Here is a 22,347-nt window from a genome sequence, read left to right as displayed (position 1 = left end):
TGGCTCTGTCATAACCTCACATGGTCTCTCCTATCATTGCTATGCAGACGACACACAATTAATCTTCTCCTTTCCCCCTTCTGATGACCAGGTGGCGAATCGCATCTCTGCATGTCTGGCAGACATATCCGTGTGGATGACGGATCACCACCTCAAGCTGAACCTCGGCAAGACGGAGCTGCTCTTCCTCCCGGGGAAGGACTGCCCGTTCCATGATCTCGCCATCACGGTTGACAACTCCATTGTGTCCTCCTCCCAGAGCGCTAAGAACCTTGGCGTGATCCTGGACAACACCCTGTCGTTCTCAACTAACATCAAGGCGGTGGCCCGTTCCTGTAGGTTCATGCTCTACAACATCCGCAGAGTACGACCCTGCCTCACACAGGAAGCGGCGCAGGTCCTAATCCAGGCACTTGTCATCTCCCGTCTGGATTACTGCAACTCGCTGTTGGCTGGGCTCCCTGCCTGTGCCATTAAACCCTACAACTCATCCAGAACGCCGCAGCCCGTCTGGTGTTCAACCTTCCCAAGTTCTCTCACGTCACCCCGCTCCTCCGCTCCCTCCACTGGCTTCCAGTTGAAGCTCGCATCCGCTACAAGACCATGGTGCTTGCCTACGGAGCTGTGAGGGGAACGGCACCTCAGTACCTCCAGGCTCTGATCAGGCCCTACACCCAAACAAGGGCACTGCGTTCATCCACCTCTGGCCTGCTCGCCTCCCTACCACTGAGGAAGTACAGTTCCCGCTCAGCCCAGTCAAAACTGTTCGCTGCTCTGGCCCCCCAATGGTGGAACAAACTCCCTCACGACGCCAGGACAGCGGAGTCAATCACCACCTTCCGGAGACACCTGAAACCCCACCTCTTTAAGGAATACCTAGGATAGGATAAAGTAATCCCTCTCACCCCCCCTCCCCCTGAAAAGATTTAGATGCACTACTGTTCCACTGGAGGTCATAAGGTGAATGCACCAATTTGTAAGTCGCTCTGGATAAGAGCGTCTGCTAAATGACTTAAATGTTAAATGTTAAAATCTTTGGAGGGAGTTGAAAGTCCGTGTTGCCCAGCAACAGCCCCAAAACATCACTGCTCTAGAGGAGATCTGCATGGAGGAATGGGCCAAAATACCAGCAACAGTGTGTGAAAACCTTGTGAAGACTTACAGAAAACATTTGACCTCTGTCATTTCCAACAAAGGGTATATAACAAAGTATTGAGATAAACTTTTGTTATTGACCAAATACTTATTTTCCACCATAATTTGCAAATAAATTCATAAAATATCCTACAATGTGATTTTCTGGATTTGTTTTCTCATTTTGCCTGTCATAGTTGAAGTGTACCTATGATGATAAATTACAGGCTCTCTCATCTTTTTAAATGGGAGAACTTGCACAATTGGTGGCTGACTAAATACTTTTTTGCCCCACTGTATATACTATATTTTATACCGTCTATTGCACCTCGTCTATGCCGGTGGGTCATGGCCCATCCATTATTTATATGTACATATTCTTATTCCATCCCTTTACGTAGATTTGTGTGTATTAGGTAGTTGCTGTGGAATTGTTAGATTACTTGTTATATATTGCTGCACTGTCAGAACTAGAAGCACAAGCCTTTCGCAACACTCGCAATAACATCTGCTAACCATGTGTATGTGACCAATAAACATTTATTTGAGTTGATATAGCTTTGTTATTTTATTGTGTTTTTTCAAATTACTTTAGTTCATTTCGCAAATATTTTGTTAACTCTATTTTTTGTTGGTTAAGGGCTTGTAAGTTTTCACGGTATATTTGACGCATGTGACAAATCCCATTTGATTTGAGTGGTTCCACGCAACTTACGTGACTTGTTAAGCGCATTCTTACTCTTCAACTTATTTAGGCTTGCCATAACAAAGGGGTTGAATACTTAGTCATTTTAGATTTTCATTTTTTATGAATTTGTAAAAATGTCTACAAACATTATTCCACTTTGACATTGTGGGGTGTTGTGTGTAGGCCAGTGACACAAAATCTCAATGTTAATCCATTTTAAATTCAGGCTGTACCACAACAAAATGTGGAAAAAGTCAAGGGGTGTACTTTCAGAAGGCACTGTAATTAGAAAAGCTCTTGTCCCATCATAGCCCATATTCAACCTTTTTACAACGGATTAATCACGTCATACCATATAAGATCTGGAGTTTTACCTGGATAGGTTATCAGATCAGGAAAAACGACGGGGCCCAGCAAAATAATTCACCACACCGCTCTGGGACCTGGGAGGTGGGGGGCCCTCAAACTAAATCTCGCCCACCTCTGGTAGAATTGCAGGAAAGTATCTTCAGAACTAAAATGTGTCTCTCTGCCGTGAAGTGGGGGGCCACTAAAATGTTTTGCTGGGAGGTGGGGGTCCCCCAAACTAAATCTCGCTTAGGGCCCCCAAAAGGCTAAAGCTGGCCCTGAATAAAGGTAAATAGCAGGAGGATAAAGAACATACATTGTCTATAGATTTCCCTGCTGGGTAGACAGGCAGACTGGAGGCAGACTTCATTGATCGGAGTCATTTGAGACATTTCTATTATTGTGTCTGAAATGGTACAGTTTGACACAGACAAAATTAATAGTTGAATTCCTCCAACATGTGACCCTGGAAAAGTACTGTGAAACATTTGAACGTTGTTCAAAACCACAACATCTGGACCGTCTCTCTTTTTATATTTCTGTCATGGTTTCTAGTTGCTCAATGTTTTTGTTTATATGCTGACATCTCAACAAAAAAAAAAAAAAAAAACATCTTTAGAAAGTGCATTTTATATACATTTCACGCTTAATATTGTTGTGTGCTCAGAAACCTGTTAATGCACGATATTTATTGCTGTGTGAAATCCATATGTATACATCTGAAGGTGAATACATCGGTTCATAGCAAGGTGACTAATTTAATAGCACGAGTTTTTCACATACCATATGCAAATACTTGCCGTCTTACAAAACAAGACTGGATTAAAGTAAGGCATTACATTAACAGCATGGATCAAGCTCATGGTAGTCGAAGAGCGAGGAGATTGTAACACGGTCACAGAACTTGTGGCATAGTAACGATGATATAAGAATGACAAAATTACATAGAGCCAGACTGTCTTACCAGACTACATCACGCAATCACAACCAGGGCCAATATTCACAAAAGATCTCAGAGTAGGGATACTGATCTAGGATCAGTTTAGCCTTTTAGACCATAATGAATGAGAGAGGGACCTAATCCTCAATCAGAACTCCTAGTCTGAGATGCTTTACATTATAAATACAGGCTCAAAAACTTCAAACCTTGACATAATCTTCTTTGTAAGGTGACACAGCTAGCACACAGTAAAGTTCAGAGATGGGACCCACACAGTATGATCAACATATGACAGATCTGACTGTCTTCTCTTTTCTGCTTCCACTAAAGTGGTGTTGAGACAAAGGATCTGTCCCAAATGGCACACTATTCCCTATATAGGGCATTACATTCAACTAGAATCCTATGGGCCCTGGTCAAAAGCAGTGCACTCAATAGGGTGCCATTTGGCATGCAGACTCAAGCACAGAAATGCAACTGTATCTGTCATTGCATAGACAAGCAAAGCCCAGAATAATAATAGAACAAACAAAAATATAATTTGATCTGGTATCCTGCACCAGAGATATGTGCATCGTCAATTCACCACTATATGGGGAAAAATATCACTTTGCGCTTCCATTCATAGTTCAATCTACATTTCAGAATTGAGCCTGACCACTTGCAAAAATACTGTTTTCTGTACTTTCAAAAGAACAGGACTTTGGGATTGCAGCCTAAACAACTGCAACATTTGGTTTTCGATCATTCAAGCTGTGTGTGTCCATGGGATAAACCTATGAAGCGAATCCTTCTCCCACTTTCTCTTCCATCATCTCCATCTCTGCCTCCTCCTCTTCCTCTTGTCTGAAGGATGCTCCGGAGGGGTTGGAGTGGCTCGAGTGGCCAATGTCCAGCACCTGCAGATTGGTCAGGTGTTTGAAGGAGCTCTCCTTCACAGAGTGGGCTAACAGATGGTTGAACCTGAGAGGGAGACAGAGCAGAGGGCCGGGGGCTGAGGTCAGTAGACAGACTCGCAGTATGTGATGGTGACTGAGCAGATGCTTGAGTTTGATGTGTAAACCAGCACAGCAAGACTGATAGGATGTTGTGCTTAGAGTCTGAACCAGCATACTATAAGACCCAATCCGATATTGACTGATAGGATGTTGTGCTTAGAGTCTGAACCAGCATACTATAAGACCCAATCCGATATTGACTGATAGGATGTTGTGCTTAGAGTCTGAACCAGCATGCTATAAGACCCAATCCGATATTGACTGATAGGATGTTGTGCTTAGAGTCTGAACCAGCATGCTATAAGACCCAATCCGATATTGACTGATAGGATGTTGTGCTTAGAGTCTGAACCAGCATGCTATAAGACCCAATCCGATATTGACTGATAGGATGTTGTGCTTAGAGTCTGAACCAGCATGCTATAAGACCCAATCCGATATTGACTGATAGGATGTTGTGCTTAGAGTCTGAACCAGCATGCTATAAGACCCAATCCGATATTGACTGATAGGATGTTGTGCTTAGAGTCTGAACCAGCATACTATAAGACCCAATCCGATATTGACTGATAGGATGTTGTGCTTAGAGTCTGAACCAGCATGCTATAAGACCCAATCCGATATTGACTGATAGGATGTTGTGCTTAGAGTCTGAACCAGCATGCTATAAGACCCAATCCGATATTGACTGATAGGATGTTGTGCTTAGAGTCTGAACCAGCATAGTATAAGACCCAATCCGATATTGACTGATAGGATGTTGTGCTTAGAGTCTGAACCAGCATAGTATAAGACCCAATCCGATATTGACTGATAGGATGTTGTGCTTAGAGTCTGAACCAGCATAGTATAAGACCCAATCCGATATTGACTGATAGGATGTTGTGCTTAGAGTCTGAACCAGCATGCTATAAGACCCAATCCGATATTGACTGATAGGATGTTGTGCTTAGAGTCTGAACCAGCATGCTATAAGACCCAATCCGATATTGACTGATAGGATGTTGTGCTTAGAGTCTGAACCAGCATGCTATAAGACCCAATCCGATATTGACTGATAGGATGTTGTGCTTAGAGTCTGAACCAGCATGCTATATGTCCTGTAAGGAACAACACAACATATGTTGTAAACAAACACTGAGATTCAGACAGCCAATTAGAATGCCTGTATACTATTCTTTCTATGACTCATCAGTTTGCCTTCCATTCTAAAGTTCTATTGAGTTAGTAAGCACCCTGATACTCCCTATAGTGCGTCAAGGGGAAATAAGGCCATGTTATCCGAATCAAGCCAATTTTCCACTGTCTTCGGAATGGGCTCATCTATGACGTCCTGAGAGTCAGTGAATCCGACCCATCTTAGTTTGTAATTCACTCACTATCTGACCCAGACACTCACGCACACTCACATACGCACAGACGTTTATGTCACACACTCAATGTAAACAGACGCATACACAGACTCAAACAGATGTGCGCACACAAATCCACCTCCCCTCCTCCACTGAGGCCATAGAGCATTCCAGATTGGCTGTAATTGGCTGGAGCCAGCAGCTCCCAGATGTGGAGGGATTTGGTGGAAAAACAAGCATTTCTAACTGCTGTGATACTGCAGCAGCTGCTGAGGCTGAGCCCACAACATGAAGAGACCAACAGGACAGACAGACAGAGTGGGCTGGATGGGGTCAGGATCTGTATAGTTCATTATCTGATAAAGCACCAATTAGACTCCTCAAAACCAAACCGACAAAAACTCAGGGCAGCATCCCAACAGTCTTGGATGGCTTCCATTCCAAACTGACCTGAAAAGTTTAATTATTTATATTATTATTTAATTACATTTAAGTTTTAAAAAATGAACATGATGGAAACTGATACTAACCCTAGCTACATATACTAGTAAATATTCAGATCAGTGGTAGCAAAAGGAAAGGATACAAGTCGATGAGGTGACAAGGATTTTGTTGGTTTAGAGTGTTGGGACCCAGCCCGCCCTGCAGACAAGGAAGAGGTCAGAAGGGGACAGGAGGAAGGAAACTAAGAGAAAACAACTTGGCAGAGCCAAGCTGTTTTAGTTGGAAATCCAATCATTGACTTAATTTAATTAATAGGAAAAGCAGTGGAGCATCAACAAGCCAAGAAACAGATCTAGACACAGCGGGGAATATCCCTACAACTTTGCCACCATGGGTTCATAGTCCTCCTTCCAAGAGAGGAAAACAGCCAAGAATGTCGACACAAAGGAAATCATGACTTTAACTTTGTAAAATACCCGATTCATTGAAATGATTTACATTTCATAACCTAACTAGATAATTATGAGAGTTAATTTAGAATCCAAGAACACATGATGGGAAATATACATAGTGTATCTGTGTAAGGGATTTGAATGAGTACAGTCAGCGCAGAAGTAGAGAAGAAAGACAACTTACTCCATCCTCTGCATCCGTTACATAACAGTCTCCTCAGCACAGCGCAGCACACACAGACACACACACAGACACACACACACGCATGCCCTCACGTACGCGCGCACACACACACACAAACACACACACACACACACAGACAGACAGACAGACAGACAGACAGACAGACAGACAGACAGACACACACACACACACGCATGCACTCACGTACGCACACACACACACACACACACACAGACACGCATGCACAGCACAGCACACACAGACACACACACAAACAAACACAAACAGCACAGCAGAGCAGAGTAGGTCGGATCCAAACGGAAAATAAACTTAAGGAGGGATAAAGAGGGAACTATCAACCAAATATCTGTCAGATATTGGCACCCTATCCCCTGCATAGTGCACTAAATTCCAGTAGGGCTCTGGTCAAAAGTAGTGCACTATATAGTAAATTGGGTGCCATTGGATGCAGCTTGGGACTCTGTGGACTAAGGGATATGTGGCTCTGTCTTAGATTTGGCATCAATCAATAGGACTTTGTCACACACTCACAACAGAGGATGAATGGAGTGATGGTAGGAGCCCAGTAGAAGGCCAGAAATGTCTCATTCAGAAACAATGCTACAGACATGAATGGAACAGTGGAGAGTGTTCTGCTGGATCTAGGAGTTCATGGGGAGTTGAATGGCGGTTTCATTACGCTTCTATAATAACATAGGTGCGAGTGCGTGTATGTACTGGTTTGAGAGAGTGTATTCATTCATATATGTACTGTAAGTGATTGGTACTCACAATTGAATTTGGTACACACACGAGCTGTGGGTTTGAACCAAGAAATGGGTTCAGTCCAGTGTGTGAGTGTGCGTTCGTTCATTAGTGCCCAGTCTCTCACCGTAGGAAGATGCCCTTGATGTTTGGAGTGCCCTCAAAGGCGCTGGCGGGGACAGTGCTGATGTGGTTTGACTGCAGGTACAGGTACTCCAGAGACTCAGGCAGGTCAGACGGAACATGGGACAGCTGGTTACTGGACAGGTCCAAAGTCTGGAGGAACACATCAATCAAATCAATCACTGTATTTATATAGCCCTCTGTGCGAACCAACAGGTCCAACAAATGAAGGACAGCGCCAACAGCCAGCTTATTACACAGAAAACCTTTAGGTGTTACTTGTGTTAACCCCCCACCCAGTCTCACCGTCAGAGCGCTGAGCTCCATCCATGCTCCCTGGTAGATGGAGTTGAGTCTAAGCTGGTTGTGGCTGAGATTGATGTCCCTGAGCTTGGTCATGCCCTGCAGCGCCCCTTCTGGTATGGAGTTCAGCTGGTTGTCCTTCACCCGGAGGACCTGCAGGGAGCGGGGCAGGCCCAAGGGCAGGAAGTGGAGGGCATTCCCTGACAGGTCCAAGGTCACCAGCAGACGCAGCTTCCTGAAGGCTGGATGATAATCAACATGGTCTCATTTAAATATGAAAAAATAGATACAAAAAAACATTGTAGTTAAATGTAGTTATAAACTTTACTGATTCCGTTGGGAAATTCTTTCTGTGTCATACAGCAGGCCCAAATATAGATATTCATATAGGGCTCCTGAATGGCGCAGCGGTCTAAGGCACTGCATCTTAGTGCTAGAGGCGTCACTACAGACCCTGGTTCGATTTCAGGCTGTATCACAAGTGGCCGTGATTGGGAGTCCCATAGGGTGGTGCACAATTGGCCCGGGGGTTGTCCGGGTTAGGATTTGGCCGGGGTAGGCCGTCATTGTAAATAAGAATTTGTTCTTCACTGACTTGCCTTGTTAAATAAAACAAATATAGACAGAAGTACTGTACAGTTCATCACAAACATGATATGTGTGCAAGAGCCACATCGCCAACAAACTATCATGGTCCAAATACACAAAGCCAGTCGTGAAGAAGGCACGGTGTCTTGGTGTTCCCCCTCAGGAGACTGAAAAGATTTGGCATGGGTCCTCAGATCAGGCTTTCCTCAGACAGCTAATCAGATGGCTACCTGGACTATTTGCATTGTCCCCCCTGCTGCTACTCTCTGTTTATTATCTATGCATAGTCACTTTACCTCTACCTACATGTACATACTACCGCAATTACCTCGACTAACCTGTGCCCCCGCACATTGACTCTGTACTAGTACCCTGTATATAGCCTCGCCTATTTTATTGTCGCTCTTTAATTATCTGTTATTTTTCTCTTTCTTATTTATTTATTTTTTACTTCAGTTTATTTGGGTAACTACTTTAACACTTATTATTCTTAAAAATGCATTGTTGGTTAAGGGCTTGTAATTAAGCATTTCACTGCATGTGACAAATAAATTTTTATTTGAAGAGCCACATGTCACGGATCCCTCTGGAACTTTTATTGCCACTAATTGTATTTGTATATATGTGCCCTTTGTTTACCATGGTGCGGTCGATTATTGTTACAATGTCTGTTGGTGCGTGTTGTGTTGTACCTGTGCTGTGTGTTTTGGCTTTCGTGCCATTGTGGTTTGCGCAGATGATTATGGGTCTCGTCCGGTGGGATAATCATTGGGTACTTGTGTTATTTATTCAGGTACTCCTCGCTCTTTTGTTTTGGGTTTCTACCATGTGTTTGTATAGTGTTTGTTTGGTCTTCGTACCTGTGCCTTTACACGGCACGCTGAAATTTGGGTACCACATTTTTTGTGTAATTTGGGTACAAAAAAACGACAAACTATTATGCATTCCTGTGCCTGTCTCCCGAATCATTCATACCAGCATTACACCACATATAGTTCTACTGTAGATGTACAGTATTCATGTAGATGACAGCAGAGCAAAGTACAACACAACACAACACAACACAACAAAACACAACACAACACAACACTTCCATATACTCCATATGTGGTCCAGTCTACCTTCTCTGTGTAGCTTGGGGCTGGTGAGGCGGTTGTAACTGAGGTTGAGCTCGGTCAGGGAATAGAGAAAGACCAAGTCGTTGCGTTCAATCACGTTGATAGTGTTGTGAAGCAGCATGAGAGTCTTGGCTCGGCGGGGCAGAGCCCTGGGGACACGCTCCAGCTGGTTGTTGTACATGTGGAGGGTGTGTAGCTTCTTCAGGCCCTGGGGGGGAAGAGAACTCTTTCTGTGAACATTTTCATGTAATTCTAAATTGCATTTCATTGCACATTTCAGGATTCTCATTGCTCAGACAAATAGATCATCATAATCATAACATCAAAACAATTGTGCCCAACTCTCTGTGGCGGTTCAACCTGACCGAACTAGCAGTCAGATCAGGCTTTAGAATAGCTAACGTTCACCGCCAGCTAGCTAACGTTCACCGTCTACCGTAGCAACTATCACACTCAACTGAACGACTTGATTAGTGTAGTGTTAGCTAGCTACATAGTTGTCTTTGCTGTCTTCGTATCCAAGATAATTGTGTAGTTTAGAGTGTGTAGTCTTAGAGCGATTATCTTAATTTACCGAGGTTAGCTAGCCAGCTATTTGTCGTCCTTAACGTAGGAGTCACTCCTAGCTAGCCAACAGCTAGCCAACGTCTACTGAATAGAACTTTCGCATTCCGGTCGCATTCCGCTTCGCTCCACAGGTAGTATCACATTTTCATTTCATTTCATTACAGTCCCAACGGTGTGATTTGTTTGATCGTAGCTAGCTACATAGCTAGCTACATAGCCGTCTTTGTTTCAAAGATAATTGTGTAGTCTAGAGCGATTTTCTAGGTTAGCTAGCCAGCTATTGTCGTTCTTTTAACGCAACGTAACGTACAAACGCTCCACACCGCGTGGCCGCGGCCACCCTAATCTGGTGGTCCCAGCGCGCACGACCCACGTGGAGTTCCAGGTCTCCGGTAGCCTCTGGAACTGCCGATCTGCGGCCAACAAGGCAGAGTTCATCTCAGCCTATGCCTCCCTCCAGTCCCTCGACTTCTTGGCACTGACGGAAACATGGATCACCACAGACAACACCGCTACTCCTACTGCTCTCTCTTCGTCCGCCCACGTGTTCTCGCACACCCCGTGAGCTTCTGGTCAGCGGGGTGGTGGCACCGGGATCCTCATCTCTCCCAAGTGGTCATTCTCTCTTTCTCCCCTTACCCATCTGTCTATCGCCTCCTTTGAATTCCATGCTGTCACAGTTACCAGCCCTTTCAAGCTTAACATCCTTATCATTTATCGCCCTCCAGGTTCCTCGGAGAGTTCATCAATGAGCTTGATGCCTTGATAAGCTCCTTTCCTGAGGACGGCTCACCTCTCACAGTTCTGGGCGACTTTAACCTCCCCACGTCTACCTTTGACTCATTCCTCTCTGCCTCCTTCTTTCCACTCCTCTCCTCTTTTGACCTCACCCTCTCACCTTCCCCCCTACTCACAAGGCAGGCAATACGCTCGACCTCATCTTTACTAGATGCTGTTCTTCCACTAACCTCACTGCAACTCCTCCAAGTCTCCGACCACTACCTTGTATCCTTTTCCCTCTCGCTCTCATCCAACACTTCCCACACTGCCCCTACTCGGATGGTATCGCGCCGTCCCAACCTTCGCTCTCTCTCCCCCGCTACTCTCTCCTCTTCCATCCTATCATCTCTTCCCTCTGCTCAAACCTTCTCCAACCTATCTCCTGATTCTGCCTCCTCAACCCTCCTCTCCTCCCTTTCTGCATCCTTTGACTCTCTATGTCCCCTATCCTCCAGGCCGGCTCGGTCCTCGCCTCCCGCTCCGTGGCTCGACGACTCATTGCGAGCTCACAGAACAGGGCTCCGGGCAGCCGAGCGGAAATGGAGGAAAACTCGCCTCCCTGCGGACCTGGCATCCTTTCACTCCCTCCTCTCTACATTTTCCTCCTCTGTCTCTGCTGCTAAAGCCACTTTCTACCACTCTAAATTCCAAGCATCTGCCTCTAACCCTAGGAAGCTCTTTGCCACCTTCTCCTCCCTCCTGAATCCTCCTCCCCCTCCCCCTCCTCCTCTCTGCAGATGACTTCGTCAACCATTTTGAAAAGAAGGTCAACGACATCCGATCCTCGTTTGCTAAGTCAAACGACACCGCTGGTTCTGCTCACACTGCCCTACCCTGTGCTCTGACCTCTTTCTCCCCTCTCTCTCCAGATGACATCTCGCGTCTTGTGACGGCCGGCCGCCCAACAACCTGCCCGCTTGACCCTATCCCCTCCTCTCTTCTCCAGACCATTTCCGGTGACCTTCTCCCTTACCTCACCTCGCTCATCAACTCATCCCTGACCGCTGGCTACGTCCCTCCCGTCTTCAAGAGAGCGAGAGTTGCACCCCTTCTGAAAAAACCTACACTCGATCCCTCCGATGTCAACAACTACAGACCAGTATCCCTTCTTTCTTTTCTCTCCAAAACTCTTGAACGTGCCGTCCTTGGCCAGCTCTCCCGCTATCTCTCTCAGAATGACCTTCTTGATCCAAATCAGTCAGGTTTCAAGACTAGTCATTCAACTGAGACTGCTCTTCTCTGTATCACGGAGGCACTCCGCACTGCTAAAGCTAACTCTCTCTCCTCTGCTCTCATCCTTCTAGACCTATCGGCTGCCTTCGATACTGTGAACCATCAGATCCTCCTCTCCACCCTCTCCGAGTTGGGCATCTCCGGCGCGGCCCATGCTTGGATTGCGTCCTACCTGACAGGTCGCTCCTACCAGGTGGCGTGGCGAGACTCTGTCTCCTCACCACGCGCTCTCACCACTGGTGTCCCCCAGGGCTCTGTTCTAGGCCCTCTCCTATTCTCGCTATACACCAAGTCACTTGGCTCTGTCATAACCTCACATGGTCTCTCCTATCATTGCTATGCAGACGACACACAATTAATCTTCTCCTTTCCCCCCCTCTGATGACCAGGTGGCGAATCGCATCTCTGCATGTCTGGCAGACATATCAGTGTGGATGACGGATCACCACCTCAAGCTGAACCTCGGCAAGACGGAGCTGCTCTTCCTCCCGGGGAAGGACTGCCCGTTCCACGATCTCGCCATCACGGTTGACAACTCCATCGTGTCCTCCTCCCAGAGCGCTAAGAACCTTGGCGTGATCCTGGACAACACCCTGTCGTTCTCAACTAACATCAAGGCGGTGGCCCGTTCCTGTAGGTTCATGCTCTACAACATCCGCAGAGTACGACCCTGCCTCACACAGGAAGCGGCGCAGGTCCTAATCCAGGCACTTGTCATCTCCCGTCTGGATTACTGCAACTGGCTGTTGGCTGGGCTCCCTGCCTGTGCCATTAAACCCCTACAACTCATCCAGAACGCCGCAGCCCGTCTGGTGTTCAACCTTCCCAAGTTCTCTCACGTCACCCCGCTCCTCCGCTCTCTCCACTGGCTTCCAGTTGAAGCTCGCATCCGCTACAAGACCATGGTGCTTGCCTACGGAGCTGTGAGGGGAACGGCACCTCAGTACCTCCAGGCTCTGATCAGGCCCTACACCCAAACAACGGCACTGCGTTCATCCACCTCTGGCCTGCTCGCCTCCCTACCACTGAGGAAGTACAGTTCCCGCTCAGCCCAGTCAAAACTGTTCGCTGCTCTGGCCCCCCAATGGTGGAACAAACTCCCTCACGACGCCAGGACAGCGGAGTCAATCACCACCTTCCGGAGACACCTGAAACCCCACCTCTTTAAGGAATACCTAGGATAGGATAAAGTAATCCTTCTCACCCCCCTTAAAAGATTTAGATGCACTATTGTAAAGTGGCTGTTCCACTGGATGTCATAAGGTGAAAGCACCAATTTGTAAGTCGCTCTGGATAAGAGCGTCTGCTAAATGACTTAAATGTAAATGTAAATGTAGAATATTTTTCATGGTCCTTCGAGCCATATACACCTGTGGTAATTCAACTGTCCGCAGTATGTCCTATAGCCCTCTATATAAGATTGAAGTATCTTATAGACTGGTCAACTGGCTGAGAGAGGAGAGGAGAGGAGAGAGGAGAGGAGAGGAGGAGGAGAGGAGAGGAGAGGAGAGGAGAGGAGAGGAGAGGAGAGGAGAGGAGAGGAGAGGAGAGGGTGGCATTATATTGAAGTATCCCAGGTATCCTGCAGCACCTACCTGGAATGCAGCATGGTGTATGGAGCGGGAGTGGAGCTGGTTGTTGTGCAGCAGTAGGTACTCAAGGTTACGACAGGCTGTGAGAGCATCGCCAGGGATACTGTGGATACTGTTCCTCTCCAGGTGTAGCAATATCAGACTCCGAGGCAGACCCTGAGGAACCACACTCAGGTTGTTGTTGGACAGGTCCAGATACTCCAGACTGGTCAACTGGCTGAGAGAGGAGAGGAGAGGGTGGCATTATATTTGATACAGGAAATCATCACTTTATCTTTAAGCGGTCACCATTTTGACATTTTCTCAGAATGTACAAGTTCAACCTAATCTCTCACCACTGGCTTCTCTCTCTTCTCTCTCTCTCTCTCTCTCTCTCTCTCTCTCTCTCTCTCTCTCTCTCTCTCTCTCTCACTCACACTCACACCACTCTACTCTCTCTCTCTCTCTCTCTCTCTCTCTCTCTCTCTCTCTCTCTCTCTCTCTCTCACACCACTCTATTCTCTCACATTCTCTCGCGGAACTGAACATGAGATCAATAGTCATACATCGAAAGTAACAAGTGGACACTCAACTCACCATTCCCTTATGTACCTTCTCAGAGTTTGCCGTGTTGTCAAGTCTATAGGTCTTTGTTTTGAATTTTGTTTTGAATTGATGCACTCTGTAATAACCATTGACACATAATGGGCAACAGTGATAGTGTTCAACCTTGGATATATCGAATCAACTGCACTCAGGTGGAGTGACTGAATGACTCTGTCGAGCGTGTTTGTGTGTCTGCGTGTCCTACAATAAAAAGAGAGTAGTTTGTAGTTCGCAGCTAAAATATATTTTAAAAAAAGAACCCTGCTGAAAGTCTTATCTACTGACTGAAACATTGGTTATACGATCCAATGAATTGTTTGTGGAGTATTCAAGAACACCGGACACACTCTTCCTACTACAGTACGTGAAGGTGTCATTGTCCATGCCTTATATTTGCCTGTGTTGTAAAGTCTACAGTATAGGTCTTTGTTTTCAATCAATACCCTCGGGTTTTAACGTAACATGTGGCCTCAGATATGTCGAATCAACTTAGAAGAAGAGGAAGAATAGAAGAAGACAGCTGGACTGAATTGTTCTCTGTTGAGTGTGTTTTATTATTACAGTACTATTAAAATAGTACTACAGTAGTACTAGAATACTACTACAGTACTACAACATTACCTGAAGGTCTCGTTGTCCATGCCTTCGTTGCTGAGCAAGTTGTTCTGTAGGTAGAGCTCTCTGAGCTGGGTCAGGCTATCAAAAACCCCTGACGGGATCTTCTCCAGCTTGTTACTCTGTTAACCAAGAAGAAGCTCAGACACACAATCAAGCATCACATATCATTATCACAGATAGGGAGTAATGGATTGCATGTAATCAGTTACATGTAATGGATTACAACAGAAAAAAAAAAACAGTAACTAACCTGTTATGTTACCAGCAAAAATATATAATATATATATATCAGATTATAGATACTTTTGAAGAAAATGGATTCTTACTTCGAGGATTACTTATCAATTCAGAAAGGATGTTTGCGTAAAACAGAGTCTACACCTTTCTGTTTTCTCAATGACATTCAAATCAGCATTGAAAAAGGGCGCAAGTTTAAGTTTTTCCCGCCTGAGAGAGTCTGACCACAAGTCAGAGACCACTACGATGACACACCAAATGCGTTTGATGAATCACGGGAAAAAGAGCAGGAATGGGCTTTTGGGTTACAGCCTAAGCCAAGTCTTGCAATGGTGCGACTGCTGTCGGCATCTAAAGATTGTCCAATTTGAATAAAGATTGTCCGGTATGGACGACAGAAGTGGTGCAACCTATGGGCGATATGGATATCACTTATTATTGAATAAAGTTGCCGGTATGGACGACAGAAGTGGTGCAACCTATGGGCGATATGGATATGACTTATTATCGATGTCTACATAGCGCGTTGATGTGAATCATAGAGCTGCTCTCTCATTGAGCTCTTGGCACCTTACGGATTGTGGTTGTTGCTGTTCACAAATGTATCCAGTGGGAAAGTATTTACCCCCTTTTCTCTGTTTTTGCTTATTTTTGATACTGAATGTTATGAGATCTTCAAGCAAAACCTATTAGTAGATAAAGGGAACCTGAGTTTACAAATAACAAAAGAAATTGCCCCCTTACACTCAATACCTGGTTAAAGTCCAGACCTAACCCCACTTGGAAGACTTGCCCCCTTACACTCAATACCTGGTTATAGTCCAGACCTAACCCCACTTGGAAGACTTGCCCCCTTACACTCAATACCTGGTTAAAGTCCAGACCTAACCCCACTTGGAAGACTTGCCCCCTTACACTCAATACCTGGTTATAGTCCAGACCTAACCCCACTTGGAAGACTTGCCCCCTTACACTCAATACCTGGTTATAGTCCAGACCTAACCCCACTTGGAAGACTTGCCCCCTTACACTCAATACCTGGTTAAAGTCCAGACCTAACCCCACTTGGAAGACTTGACCCCTTACACTCAATACCTGGTTAAAGTCCAGACCTAACCCCACTTGGAAGACTTGCCCCCTTACACTCAATACTGGTTAAAGTCCAGACCTAACCCCACTTGGAAGACCCCTTACACTCAATACCTGGTTATAGTCCAGACCTAACCCCACTTGGAAGACTTGACCTGGTTAAAGTCCAGACCTAACCCCACTTGGAAGACTTGCCCCTTACACTCAATACCTGGTTAAAGTCCAGACCTAACCCCACTTGGAAGACTTGCCCCCTTACACTCAATACCTGGTTATAGTCCAGACTTAACCCCACTTGGAAGACTTGCCCCCTTACACTCAATACCTGGTTAAAGTCCAGACCTAACCCCACTTGGAAGACTTGCCCCTTACACTCAATACCTGGTTAAAGTCCAGATAACCCCACTTGGTACACTACCTGGTTATAGTCCAGACCTAACCCCACTTGGAAGACTTGCCCCCTTACACTCAATACCTGGTTAAAGTCCAGACCTAACCCCACTTGGAAGACTTGCCCCCTTACACTCAATACCGGGTTATAGTCCAGACCTAACCCCACTTGGAATACTTGCCCCCTTACACTCAATACCTGGTTAAAGTCCAGACCTAACCCCACTTGGAAGACTTGCCCCCTTACACTCAATACCTGGTTATAGTCCAGACCTAACCCCACTTGGAAGACTTGCCCCCTTACACTCAATACCTGGTTAAAGTCCAGACCTAATCCCACTTGGAAGACTTGCCCCCTTACACTCAATACCTGGTTAAAGTCCAGACCTAACCCCACTTGGAAGACTTGCCCCCTTACACTCAATACCTGGTTAAAGTCCAGACCTAACCCCACTTGGAAGACTTGCCCCCTTACACTCAATACCTGGTTATAGTCCAGACCTAACCCCACTTGGAAGACTTGCCCCCTTACACTCAATACCTGGTTATAGTCCAGACCTAAACCCACTTGGAAGACTTGCCCCCTTACACTCAATACCTGGTTAAAGTCCAGACCTAACCCCACTTGAAAGACTTGCCCCCTTACACTCAATACCTGGTTATAGTCCAGACCTAACCCCACTTGGAAGACTTGCCCCCTTACACTCAATACCTGGTTAAAGTCCAGACCTAACCCCACTTGGAAGACTTGCCCCCTTACACTCAATACCTGGTTAAAGTCCAGACCTAACCCCACTTGGAAGACTTGCCCCCTTACACTCAATACCTGGTTAAAGTCCAGACCTAACCCCACTTGGAAGACTTGCCCCCTTACACTCAATACCTGGTTATAGTCCAGACCTAACCCCACTTGGAATACTTGCCCCCTTACACTCAATACCTGGTTAAAGTCCAGACCTAACCCCACTTGGAAGACTTGCCCCCTTACACTCAATACCTGGTTAAAGTCCAGACCTAACCCCACTTGGAAGACTTGCCCCCTTACACTCAATACCTGGTTAAAGTCCAGACCTAACCCCACTTGGAAGACTTGCCCCCTTACACTCAATACCTGGTTATAGTCCAGACCTAACCCCACTTGGAAGACTTGAAACGAGCAGTCGCTGAGTTAAAGCAGTTTTGCATGGAAGAGTGGGCCAACATTCCTCCACAGCGACGTGAGAGGCTGATCAATAACTACAGGAAGTGTCTCGTTGGAGTCATTGCAGCAAAAGGTGGCACAACCAGTTATTGAGTGTAAGGGCGCAATTACTTTTTCACACAATGGGCATTGGGTGTTGCGTAACTTTGTTTATGAAATATATGAAATAAGTATGTAATTGTTGTGTTATTTGCTCACTCAGGTTCCCTTTATGTTATATTAGGTTTAGGTTGAAGATCTGATAACATTCAAAAGTTCAAAGATATGTAAAGGTAGAGAAAATGTGACAAAGGGCTCATTCTTTTTCACAGCACTGTATGTGTATTTGAACTAAATAATAGTTTAATTGAAGAAGTTTAAGATGCCTATCAATCATTGTTTTTGCGACCAGTGAAAAATGTGCTCTTGCAACAACTGCATAGTTCGGATCCCAGCCTATGGAATAAAGGTTTGAGGGAGTTACCTTCTAAACTACTCTGTGGTATTGTGCTCCATACTGTCAAAAACAAGTTTAATCTAAGAAGACCACGGATGGGGCTTTTATTGCTCAATCTAATTCGTGCTAATAAAATAAAAAATCCATAGGCCTAACGGACACAAACTTCTGTACTTTTAGAGATGAACTTGGCCGTATGAATGGGGAGTGAGCTCTCAGGATAGGTTGTTATTGTGTGAGGGTGGGGAGTGAGCTCTCAGGTTGTTATTGTGTGAGGGTGGGGAGTGAGCTCTCAGGTTGTTATTGTGTGAGGGTGGGGAGTGAGCTCTCAGGATAGGTTGTTATTGTGTGAGGGTGAGGAGTGAGCTCTCAGGATAGGTTGTTATTGTGTGAGGGTGGGGAGTGAGCTCTCAGGATAGGTTGTTATTGTGTGAGGGTGAGGAGTGAGCTCTCAGGATAGGTTGTTATTGTGTGAGGGTGGGGAGTGAGCTCTCAGGATAGGTTGTTATTGTGTGAGGGTGAGGAGTGAGCTCTCAGGATAGGTTGTTATTGTGTGAGGGTGGGGAGTGAGCTCTCAGGATAGGTTGTTATTGTGTGAGGGTGGGGAGTGAGCTCTCAGGATAGGTTGTTATTGTGTGAGGGCTGTAGCTGCTCACCTTCAGATGGAGGAGTGAGCTCTCAGGATAGGTTGTTATTGTGTGAGGGCTGTAGCTACTCACCTTCAGATGGAGGAGTGAGCTCTCAGGATAGGTTGTTATTGTGTGAGGGTGGGGAGTGAGCTCTCAGGATAGGTTGTTATTGTGTGAGGGCTGTAGCTGCTCACCTTCAGATGGAGGCGGTAGATGGAAGAGGGCAGGCTCCCAGGGACGTAGCGGAGGAAGTTACTGGACAAGATGAGAACCTCCAGGCTGTCAGAACCATTCAACATGTTCTCAGGTAGCCCTGCGTCTGTCAGCTTGTTGTCATGGAGATACACTGACCTGGGGTGGTTAGGACATGGGGGTATGCATGAGATTAGTGGTCTGGAGTGGAGCAAAGGGGAAAGATAAGCGTTGGGTGATTTGTTTTATTTTATGAATGAAGCAAAGTAATTAAATGCAATATAACACCTACAGCAACATAAGACCTTTCTACTGTGAAAATGTAATCCTCCTATGCCCAACCAACTACCTACCTGCCCACCCACCCACCCACCCACCCTCTCTCACACACACACACACACACACACACACACACACACACACACACACACACACACAGACTTTGACCGCTTACTTCAATCCTGGCTTCTGCCCAAATGTGTACGGGTAGATCTTCGTGAGCAAATTAGCGGCGAAATCAGCACTGACCAGTGAGGGAGGCAAGTGTTTGGGTGCTGTGGTGAGCTGGGAGGGGAAAAACAGAGGGAAAGAGAGAGAGAGATATTATGTTACTCTCTTCTTTTGTTTTCTCCTGTTGTACTGACCACAAAATGACCTGTATGTGCTGGCAGTGAGGGGTAATTTACGCCACACAGACAATCATTCTCAATTGGCCTTGGAACATTGAGTCAAAACAAATGAACACTTCAGTACATTTCATACCTGTTTCCCTCCCAAATGATGCCAAGAGGGAGATTCTGCATTGCTTGAAATGGCTATGACAGGAGAAATAGGAGAAACTACTACAGTGGTAGTGAGCTTAACTTGACACTCTTGGTTTCAAAAGGGTTATTTGGCTGGCCGTATAGGAGAACCCTTTTTGGTTCCAAGAACAACTCTTTTTGGTTCCAGGTAGAACCATTTTGGTTCCAGATATAACCTCCGTGGAAAGGGTTCTACATTTAACCCAAAATGGCTCTACTTGGAACCAAATGGGTTCTACCTGGAACCAACAAGTGTTCTTCAAAGGGTTCTCATAAGAACCCTTTTAGGTTCTAGATAGCACCTTTTTTCCCTAAGAGTGTACATAGCATCATACTCTATCTGTCCCCTTTTCAACATGGTTTATGGATTAAAGTAAAATGGGTCTTTGAAGCTTGGTTCACTGTCTGCCACCTCTCCTGCTGGCAACAGCAGCACGGCTGGCAAGGATACAGCATCATAACAAAATAAAATAGAAAATAATATCAATTTCACACAGAATTGTACTCTGACGCAAGAGTAAGAGATCCAAGTTTTAAGATCCAAGTAGGGAAGGAGAGGGAAAATGTTAATTATAGAACAAAAAAATACATGTCGGGGTCTCGACGACTGGAACGAACTGCAAAAATCTCTGAAGCTGGAGACTCATATCTCCCTCACTAGCTTTAAGCACCAGCTGTCAGAGCAGCTCACAGATCACTGCACCTGTACACAGCCCATCTGTAAACAGCCCATCTATCTACCTCATCCCCATACTGTATTTATTTATTTATTTATCTTGCTCCTTTGCACCCCAGTATCTCTACTTGCACATTCATCTTCTGCACATCTACCATTCCAGTGTTTAATTGCTATATTGTAATGACTTTGCCACCATGGCCTATTTATTGCCTTAACTCCCTTATCTTACCTCGTTTTACACTCACTGTACATAGACTTTTTGTTTTCTTTTGTTCTACTGTATTATTGACTATGTTTTGTTTATTCCATGTGTAACTCTGTGTTGTTGTATGTGTCGAATTGCTATGCTTTATCTTGGCCAGGTCGCAGTTGCAAAGGAGAACTTGTTCTCAACTAGCCTCTGGTTAAATAAAGGTGAAATAAGAAATCAAATTTAAAAAACGTACTGTTGAGAGTTACAATAGTATAATACACAAGGTGCAATTTCGAAAATTTGGTTGTGCATCAGCAGTTTTCCTTTTGTTATGTCAGTCACTGACAGTCACTAAATTAGCCCATGTTGACTGGTAAGTTTGTCTAGCAGCCAGCTATCTAAAACTGTAGTGGTTGAATTACAGAACGGGGCCCCCATTGATTGTGTTAGTGGACCATTCTATACACACGGGAAACTGTTGAGCATGAAAAACCCAGCCATGTTGCATTTCTTGACACACTCAAACCAGTGCGGCTGGCACCTACTACCATACCCCGTTCAAAGGCACTTCAATATTTTGTCTTGACCTTTCACCCTCTGAATGGCACACATACAGTTTATAAGTTACATTTTCTGATGGTTCTTTGACTTCTTTCAGCCATTTGGTTATTTTGCAGTTTAGTTCAGAAAACAATTACTCTTTGAAGAGAGACACTACGTTATGGCTTTAGCCTGAATTATTACATATCTGTATGGCTGAATTCTTGTGGATGCAGGACTTTGGTTGTCTCAACCTTAAGACCATCATGTTTTTAAAATTAGGATTCCAATAGGAGTAGAACAAATAAAGGTGTGAAGATGGCTTCAGAGAGCTCCATGATGACCTAGCAGTACTTTTAATGAGCACAGCACACTATACTGTACGCTACTCACTCCTGGGAGACCTGATAATATATTAATGACTACCACAAATGAAAACATGTACTGAAGAATGATTACATGGAACCATATTCCCCTTGTTCATGTTATGTCGCAATGACGGAGGAATCGTGATGTGTTGTTTTGTTGAATGTGTAAAGTCTATGTTTACGGCTGTGTTTAGAATTAATCACCTTGTTATTGGCCAAGTACAAGTAACTCAGTTGTTCCAGCACTGTAAATCCTTCATCTTCAAGGCCTGAATACACACACAGACACACACAGACACACACAGACACACACAAACACACACAGACACACACAGACAGACACAGACACACACAAACACACACAGACACACACAGACACACACAGACACACACAGACAGACACAAACACACACAGACAGACACAAACACACACAGACACACACAGACACACACAAACACACACAGACACACACAGACACACACAAACACACACACAGACACACACAGACACACACAGACACACACAAACACACACAGACACACACAGACACACACAAGACACACACAGACACACACAACACACACACACAGACAGACACAAACACACACAGACACACACAACACACACAGAAGACACACACAGACAGACACACAACACACACAGACACACACAAACACACACAGACACACACAGACACACACAGACACACACAGACACACACAGACAGACACAGACACACACAAACACACACAGACACACACAGACACACACAGACAC

At 45.3% G+C, this 22,347-nt stretch overlaps 1 protein-coding gene across 2 annotated transcripts in view; it reads right to left on the bottom strand.

The window, feature by feature from the left end:
* Positions 1–2,801: 2,801 nt before the first annotated feature.
* Positions 2,802–22,347, bottom strand: part of LOC115145414 (podocan-like) — a 40,993-nt gene continuing 21,447 nt past the window's right edge. For both annotated transcript variants that reach the window (XM_065003216.1, XM_065003215.1), the window contains exons 5-13: positions 21,774–21,838; positions 19,441–19,550; positions 18,989–19,145; positions 14,816–14,931; positions 13,613–13,826; positions 9,441–9,645; positions 7,735–7,973; positions 7,433–7,581; positions 2,802–4,073 (exon numbers count right to left, since the gene is read on the bottom strand). In XM_065003216.1, the coding sequence (XP_064859288.1) occupies positions 3,887–4,073; positions 7,433–7,581; positions 7,735–7,973; positions 9,441–9,645; positions 13,613–13,826; positions 14,816–14,931; positions 18,989–19,145; positions 19,441–19,550; positions 21,774–21,838 (1,442 nt within the window). In that variant the 3' untranslated portion in view covers positions 2,802–3,886. The remainder of the gene's footprint in view (positions 4,074–7,432; positions 7,582–7,734; positions 7,974–9,440; positions 9,646–13,612; positions 13,827–14,815; positions 14,932–18,988; positions 19,146–19,440; positions 19,551–21,773; positions 21,839–22,347) is intronic.

Source organism: Oncorhynchus nerka, linkage group LG17 (assembly GCF_034236695.1).
Source record: "Oncorhynchus nerka isolate Pitt River linkage group LG17, Oner_Uvic_2.0, whole genome shotgun sequence".
NCBI lineage: Eukaryota > Metazoa > Chordata > Actinopteri > Salmoniformes > Salmonidae > Oncorhynchus > Oncorhynchus nerka.
Note: the sequence above shows the minus strand (reverse complement) of the source record. Positions and strands in the feature narration are given on the sequence as shown.